The 8,608-nt window shown below is 51.6% G+C and overlaps 1 protein-coding gene across 1 annotated transcript; it reads left to right on the top strand.

The window, feature by feature from the left end:
- The first annotated feature begins 377 nt into the window (after positions 1-377).
- LOC130384361 (TOG array regulator of axonemal microtubules protein 1-like) lies at positions 378-7,874 on the top strand. Its single transcript, XM_056592487.1, has 13 exons — positions 378-465; positions 1,234-2,234; positions 3,210-3,578; positions 4,460-4,586; positions 4,690-4,795; positions 5,211-5,446; positions 5,801-5,959; positions 6,056-6,182; positions 6,278-6,371; positions 6,686-6,873; positions 7,000-7,219; positions 7,314-7,400; positions 7,648-7,874. Exons 2-13 carry the CDS (start codon positions 1,265-1,267, stop codon positions 7,872-7,874), a joined length of 2,910 nt encoding a protein of 969 aa, XP_056448462.1. The 5' UTR covers positions 378-465; positions 1,234-1,264.
- Positions 7,875-8,608: the final 734 nt, after the last annotated feature.

The raw sequence follows: 8,608 nt of genomic DNA, 5'->3' as shown, positions 1-8,608 counted from the left end.
ACCTACAGAAACTATAGATAGTTAAACTTGGAGCAATGATTTACTGAGGAACTCTTTTTTTGGGAGCATGCTTTTGCAGGGAGTTCGCCGCCCCACCTGCCCGTATGGACGGCACGCGCCTATATGAACGCATGCATTCATATGTGTGATTCACTAATGTCCAACTCAGGTTGGTTTAATCCTCACACGGTCACATCACATGCAATGCAATTGCACATCACATGCAATTTTCAGTATCAATAGCATGCACACGCAATGATGCAAAGCATCAGTGTTTTGGTGATATATTTGTTTCAAGATCTGCGGTATCCTATAGCCAGCATTGTATTAAAACACACAAATACTGTGAGGTCACAATGCGCTCAATGATAGGTTCGGGAAGCTGGGCTCGTCACAATGTCTCGTGTCAATCAAGTGTCTGCTCAAGTTCTAAAGTTTTCATTCGCCCTTCGACGCCAAGTAGAGGTAAGTCATGAACTATAGCTCTAATAAAGTAGTCCCATTTTGTGTCAATGCTATTATAAATCTGTCCATGGCAAATGAGTACATGTCAATTATATATTTATCGAAGTGTAAAAGATGAATCTGCCACATTTTGCTCGATTGAAATTAGGTTAAACCGTGCTCGGGGCGTCGTGGACCTCGGGCCCGCCACGGCCTCTCACCTCGCTCTCCAAACGCCAAAGGGCCAATGCACCCCTCTTCGAAAAGTTCAATGTCATTTTAGAAAGTCATCTAACTGATCGATAACGCTAACAATTATGTATGTTATTGTAAATCGTTTTTCACTGTGAAATCACCGATCGATTTATCGGTAATCGTAACTTCTGTCACCGTAACCGTTATACGGCATGAATATACAGATCGGTAGCCCACATTTGTGGAACGTTCGTGCTGCATGTACTCACGACATCGCACTTAATGAGAGTGATATCTGAATTAATGCTGCTGCTGGAGGTGTTTTAACACTGCATTAGCGCACTCTCTTACTAGCTAGTGGGCTACTGACGTTTATGTTATTAGGCCTACACGGTTCGGTATGCACTACTCACACTCGTGGTTGGTTCAACTTTTCAGTGTTGAACCGTGATTTTACAGAATTATTCTGTGTCTTTATCGACTTCCAGTGAAAGTAATTGCAAACTTAATGAGACACCGTGATAGGAGCGTACAACGCATGCCGTTTTATTATCTTTTCACAATAAATAATAAATTTAATATGTTTTATTACAGAGACTCATAGAGAGATCATCGAACAGCGACGATGGACAGGAAGACATTGTTTTCTTTGCAGACTCAATTGACCCCTGCTTCCAACATGATGGCCGACAGGGAGTTCTTCACCGAGGTGACCAGGCTCGTCCCCGCCCCCCCTACTGAGGCCAAACCACCGGGCCTTAACCCCCGCTACCCTCGTGGGTCTAGGCTGCCCCGGTTGGCTGCCCCAGCTGGTGGCAGCAACGAGAGGCTCGTCCTCCGCCCCCCTACTGAGGCCAAGCCGCCGGGCCATAGCCCCCGCTACCCTCATGGGTCTAGGCTGCCCCGGTTGGCAGCCCCAGCTGGGGGCAGCAACGAGAGGATCAACCTCCGCCCCCCTACTGAGGCCAAGCCACCGGGCCATAGCCCCCGCTACCCTCGTGGGTCTAGGCTGCCCCGGTTGGCTGCCCCAGCTGGGGGCAGCAACGAGAGGATCGTCCTCCGCCCCCCTACTGAGGCCAAGCCACCGGGCCATAACCCCAGCTACCCTCGTGGGTCTAGGCTGCCCCGGTTGGCTGCCCCAGCTGGGGGCAGCAACGAGAGGATCGTCCTCCGCCCCCCTACTGAGGCCAAGCCACCGGGCCATAACCCCAGCTACCCTCGTGGGTCTAGGCTGCCCCGGTTGGCTGCCCCAGCTGGGGGCAGCAACGAGAGGATCGTCCTCCGCCCCCCTACTGAGGCCAAGCCACCGGGCCATAACCCCAGCTACCCTCGTGGGTCTAGGCTGCCCCGGTTGGCTGCCCCAGCTGGGGGCAGCAACGAGAGGATCGTCCTCCACCCCCATACTGAGGCCAAGCCACCGGGCCATAACCCCAGCTACCCTCGTGGGTCTAGGCTGCCCCGGTTGGCTGTGGCTGAGGAGGCTGACGGCCAGGAAGCCTGGATCACGGCGGCCCACTCCGACACCGTGTCCCCCCGTGCACGGGCTCTGGGTGCCGCCTCGAGCCAGGAGACTTCCCCGGGCCAAACCCCCCCAGGTGATGAAGTCGTATGCTTTAGTGTATTGCAAATGTAGTTGAAGTATGTAAAAATTATTACAAGTATACTTTTACTTTTTGTGCTTAATTTAAAGTATGTTTAACGTATTTACTTTTCAAAAGTGTACTTCACAAAAAATGTCATTAAGTTCCACTTTAATGTACTGAAAAATAAGTACACTTATTCTGAAATACTTAAAGTGGTATTGCATTGTACTTACTATTGTAAATTGTATGTATGTGTACTGAGAAAAAGTATACTAAATAGCAAAGTAGAAGTGTATTTAAGTATACTTGCAGAAAGTTAATTACAGTGCCTTAGAATAATTGTGAATACGTGGTCATTTAGGGTACTTATGTAAAGTACACCTATTTTCAAGTCCTGTGTAATACACTTAAAATGTTTTATGAAAGTTTACTTCAATTTCCCATCGTTAGAAGTGGCTGACCCTGACCACCATCGTGGGGTTAGGCTGCCCCGGTTGGCTGCCCCAGCCGCTGGCGCCAACGACAGGATCGTCCTCCGCCCCCCTACTGAGGCCAAGCCACCGGGCCATAACCCCAGCTACCCTCGTGGGGCTAGGCTGCCTTGGTTGGCTGCCCCAGCTGGTGGCAGCAACGAGAGGATCGTCCTCCTCCCCCCTACTGAAGCCAAGACACCGGGCCATAACCCCCGCTACCCTCATGGGGTTAGGCTGCCCCGGTTGGCTGAGGCTGACGGCCAGGAAGCCTGGATCACGGCGGCCCGCTCCGACACCTTGTCCCCCCGTGCACTGGCTCTGGGTGCCGCCTCGAGCCAGGACACTTCCCCGGGCCAAACCCCCCCAGGTGAAGAAGTCGTATACTTAAGTGTATTGCAAATATAGTTATATATTGCGGATATAATATACAAAAAGTTATTACAAGTATATTTGTCTTATTAAAATATGCTTAAGGTGTACTTTTAAACAGTGTCCTTCACAGTGGATCCAACAGGTCCTCTGCGGGCCGCCCCACTGAGCCGCCGTCGGGCGCTCGGAGGCGCTGAGGCGGACCTCCCTGGGACGGAGCGCTCCCAGTCCGGTCACGGCCAGAGGTCCCAGGCCCCAGGCAGCCCGCCGGCCTCTGATGTTCCTGAAGGCGTGGTGGGCAGAGGTAAGTACTCGTTCAGCCCGTTTCCCCCTGTGCAGGAGCCTCTGAGGAACGGCAGGATCGAGCGGGAGAAGCTCCGGGGCCAGCCCCCCCACCAGGCAGGGGAAGAGGCCAGGCCCTCTGGGAAGCGGCAAAAAAACGGGGGCCGCTGTTTCCCCAACCAGAGCCTGACCGCTGAGCCCAAGCTGGAGGAGAAGCTGTTGGATAGCAGAGGTAAGAATGGCATCTCTTACACAAATAAATCAATTCAATGTAACTCTTCTTTTTTTATAGTATTGAGTAGGGATGGGCATAATTAATCGATGCTCGATAATTGATCGTTAAGAAATGCGTCGATCAATTTATATTGTTATCGATCAAAAGGACATTATATGTCAGCCTTTTTTTCAAAACAGTTATACAGTTTAATGCCCACTTTTAGCCTACTGCCTTTGTTTGATTATTGTTGTCCGATAAGTTGGCTACTTATTGTAATTGGAATAGGCTACAGATTTAGTCTTGTTGAATCGTTTCCAAACCTTTAAGAGCGCCTGTAGGCGCATTGTTCGGACTTTACGAGCGCCACATATGGCCTATAACCTATAATGCCTGTATTTATTATTTTAAAACTGTTAAACAGTTGTAGGTCTTCAAGTTAACTGTATTGTATTAATGTTGGCCCATACATTATTGTTGGAATAAAGATTTCATTGATAAAAACATGCTGCATTTTGTATTTTCTACCAACGGGAATTTCAATATACCCTATAGAAAAAAGTTAATGATTAATCGATAATTGATCGATAACTCTAGCGATGCTCGATCAAGGAAATTTCTTCAAATGCCCATCCCTAGTATTGAGCCTGCATGCCGCAAAACTTTAATTATCAGCCCGTGCTTTTATTTGTTTCAATCCCTGAACTCAAGCGGCTTGTATTTGGGACATGCGTCTATATGGAACAGGCCTTTAATTCCTTTCGGTGAACTGATGCTATCTATTGGCGAAAGTTGGTAATGCTCGGAAATACGTCTGTTTGATGTTGTCATGCGACCCTGGCAAGGCGCTGGCGTCTAATGAGACTGGCATTTATTTTTCAAAACGTGTGTGTGTGCAGATGAGCCGGCCCAGGGCTCCCTCAGCGGCCCCCAGCGAGACCCAGCAGAGCCCCCCAGGCCCCGCCCCTTTGCCAAACCTGAGCTGGCCATGACACAGAGCCTCACTCTCATCAGCTCAGAGAACTGGTGGGACACACACACACACACCACATACACGCACACACAGAATTTGTCGAAGCATTCCGAACTTGTGTTTCATTTGACTTACCTGCTGTGGTTCTGAACGCAGGGAGGAGAAGACTGAAGGGCTCATGGTGCTGCGCAGTCTGGCCCAGAACCATGGGGACACTCTGCGGCCCAGGCTCCGCGACGTCTGCCTCGCCCTCGTGCAAGAGGTAGCTCCCCCTCTCTGGGCCTGCTCCCTGGTGCGCTCTCTCTAGCGCGTAACATGGAGACAAGCGTCTGTCACTGTGGGTGGGCGTGTGAGTGGGCGGGCGGTTCCGTGTGGACAGTCCGTCACTGTCTGCAAGTGTAAAACAAACTCAATCCTGTCTACAGCTTAGTCTATATACCTCGCTGTGTGTAAAACCATCCCCATCAATTCTACACCATAGAACAAGTGGTTGATTCGACATGAACAAAGTTAGCAAAACACAGCCTTGAATGAAGCGAGGAGTGTGAAACGTACTATAATGTAACGCATGAATTTCATTCATATAACACTTTCCAAGACACTCAAAGAACCTTTACAGAGTGAGAGTGGTGTCTACCACGTGTGTGTCTGTAACTCTGTGTGTGTCTGGTTCTCAGGTGAAGAACCTGCGTTCGGGCGTGTCCCGCGTAGCCGTGTGCACGCTTGGCGTCCTGTACTGCCACCTGCAGCGGGACATTGACAAGGAGGTGGACACCACGGCCAGGGCGCTGCTGCACAAGGTGGCCGAGAGCAACGCCTTCATGCGGCAGGAAGTGGACGCGGCGCTGGGCCACATGGTGCGGCACTGCACGCCGGCACGCTGCATCAACGCCTTCCTGGACGGGGGTTTGAGGTCAGGGGAATGCACGCACACATGCACAGACACGCACACACAAGTTGACACAACGCAGACACAAACACACTGTATTGCGCCTTGCTATGTTTTCTAGTATATCTACCACAGTATCAGTATTGCAAGATTAAATCTGTGATTTATAAAAAGTACAAAAGAACAAAAAATAGAAATTTAAACAGAACTTGAGTGTCGAAGGAAACGTTTCTAAAATCCTTAATCTGCTTTGGACTGGTAGGTAGGATACTCCAGAGGTCTAGCCTATGTTTCCTTATTTCCATCCGTTGTGCATTTCTGTGGTTTGTGTCTCTTTGTGTGCATCCTTCATGTTGAACCATCTGTGTGTGTCTTCAGCCACCTGAGCGCGGTGGTGAGGAAGTGCGCCGCCCAGCACCTGGCCGACCTGCTGGAGAGGGTGGGCGTGGCCCGCCTGCTGTCCGGAGGGAAGGACGTGACGGACAGAATCCTCCCGGCCGTGGTCAAGCTGGCCCTGGACTCCTCCCAGGGACCCAGGCACGTAGAGCCCCCGGTGACTTCCTGTGTTGGGTGAAGGCTTTGGCGTGTGTCCAACGGGTCGGTGACGTGCCGGTCTCACTCCTCCCCCTTCAGGTCCTTTGGCCGCCGGATGTTGCTGTTCCTGTCCTCCCACCAGGACTTTGATAGCATGCTGGAGAAGAACATCCCCACCAAGGACCTTTCCGCCGCCCGCAAGACGGTCAGCGGACTCAAGGCAAAGGTACGGAAGGCCCCGCCCTCTCGCCCCACCCTACCGCTTGGTGACGGGTCTTGTGAACGTTGTTGTTGTGTTTGTTGTGTCAGGGTCAGGGTCAGGGTCTGGGGGAGACGCCCCAGACCCCACCCTCGCTTCCCGGCAGTGGCACCGTCAGGGCCTCGACGCTCAAAAGGAAGCTCCCGAAACCGACCATAGACCCCAGCCCCGCCACCACCGCCACCCCGACCAACACAACCACCAGCACCCCCAGGTGAGACTCCTCCCAGACACATGACAGCCACCTTTGAAATATGTTGGTGAAAGTAAAACCCTTACTTATGCTATGAGGTCAGCTCCTCTCTCGGGTGGCTTTTGTTTGCAATGTCTCCTATATTTATTTATGCATTTGTTCGTTTTCTCAACTTCAAGCAAACTTTAAGAATATCTTTTATCTTATTTCCAAGATCATATATATATATGTAGTGAGCATGTATGCAATTTCATGACATTATATTTTGTGATACCCTACAGGGAGCCCAACAGCAAGTACAGCTCCAAACCTCAGGGTCACATAATCGAAGACAAGGCTGAGTACATCAGGCAGCTCACCGCTCTGCTGGAGTCCAAGGAGTTCAGGGAGCGCATCAAAGGCATCGACCAGCTGGTGGCCGACTGCCAGGACAACCCCAGCATGGTCATCCGCAGCCTGTTCCCGGTTTGAAAACACCCCTACCGCTCGTAAACGCCCACTACCTCACACTCGCCCTTATTTGCTTTCCGGGTGAGACTCCCTCCTGTCCCCTTTTTGTTCATCTGTTCCCCGTTTCTCCCGCTCCCCCAGGTGTTTGACGCCTTCAGAGACCGCCTGCAGGAGTCCAACCGTAAGGTGAACCTGTACGCCTTGGAGGCCCTGCAGGAGATGGTGCGCCTGCTGAAGGACGACCTGTCCGGGGTTCTCAACCACCTGGTGCCCGCCATCGTGGACAACCACCTGAACTCCAAGAACCGCGCCGTGTACTCGGCCGCCACAGGGGCCCTCTGCGAGCTGGTGCTGAACCTCGGTGAGGGCCCGGTGGGGAGCTGTCCGGAACATGGTCCGGTCTGACCACGGCGTTGTACTTGTTACTCATGTGTTCTTCTCTTGGCCCTCTCCAGACAGCAGCCTCCTCCTGGAGCCGTTCTGCTTCAAGGCACGGGCTCTTAGCGGCCAAGCAAAGGTGGATCTGATCGGGAAGGTTGCAGGTTTGTTAATGGATATAATGTTTGTTTGTTTTGTTTTTTGCAATGATCAGCACCAAACATACGTATACCATTGTGTGGCCAATCAAGAGGCATCTGGTCCACTCTGCTCTGCCGCCTCCATCTCCTCCTTCTCTTCCTCGGTCTACTCCTGTCTCCAATTCTTTTGTCTCTACCTTGGCTTCACCCTCCTTCTCTTCCTCTGTCTCCTCCCCTCCCCCTTTCCCTCCGTCTCCTCCTCCCCCCCCAGAGCTGGTGACGGAGCTGTACCCCCGCCGGCCCCAGCTGGTGGAGCAGAAGGCGCTGCCCCTGCTGTGGTGCCTGCTGGGCCCGTCCAGCGGCAGCGTGCACCGGGCGACCACCAGCCTGTGCCGAGCCCTCCACCATCAGATGGGGCCCGGCCTGCGGCAGAGCGCCGCCTCCCAGCCCCCGAGCGTCGGCAGGGACCTCAACCAGCTGCTGAGAACCATGTCCTGAATAAAAAATGATGGAAGGACGGGAACGAGAAGAGTCACTGCCCCCGAGCGTCGGCGGGGACCTCAACCAGCTGCTGAGAACCATGTCCTGAATAAAAAATGACGTAAGGACGGGAACAAGAAGACTCACTGCTCTCTTTGCACTTTTACAGGTAGGTTGTGTTGCACTCTAACAGGTAGCCTCACAAAGCCTGTTATCAAAGCCTGGGGCCTCATTTATCAACCGTACTTACGCACAGATTTGTGCGTAAGGAGGGAGTAAGATCATTGCCACGCAAAGTATGGAATTTACCAACGTTCGTAAGCACAGCTCTGGCCATGCTTACGAACAGAATCAAGTGGTAGAATAGCGATATTACAAGCGCAAAGCAAAGCATTTAAGAGTGTCAACGTCTGCATTAGGCAATCGACATCCACATATGTCCCGTGTTCCCTTTAATTAGAAAACATTCAATTACTCCTTTGTCTAATTTTAAACAGACAAATTACCTAATTGGTTTCAAACCCTATAAAAGACAGCTGTGAGGAATTTTTGAAAACGCGCAGGGAGCGCATTTTTAAAGATCGTGGTGATCTGCTTGGGGAGAGCACAGAGTGGCTTCTTAGTAGGTACCCCTTCCCAAAGAATGTACTGCTGGATTTCTGTCGGCATTTAGGGCCAATGTAAATGCGAATTCAAATTGGCCGGAGTTTTTAGAAATGATCGTTTTCTGTGATAAGACAGGGCCTCGGACA

The sequence above is a fragment of the Gadus chalcogrammus genome, chromosome 6 (genome assembly GCF_026213295.1).
Source record: "Gadus chalcogrammus isolate NIFS_2021 chromosome 6, NIFS_Gcha_1.0, whole genome shotgun sequence".
Lineage (NCBI taxonomy): Eukaryota > Metazoa > Chordata > Actinopteri > Gadiformes > Gadidae > Gadus > Gadus chalcogrammus.
This window is presented reverse-complemented; position numbering and strand designations above follow the sequence as displayed.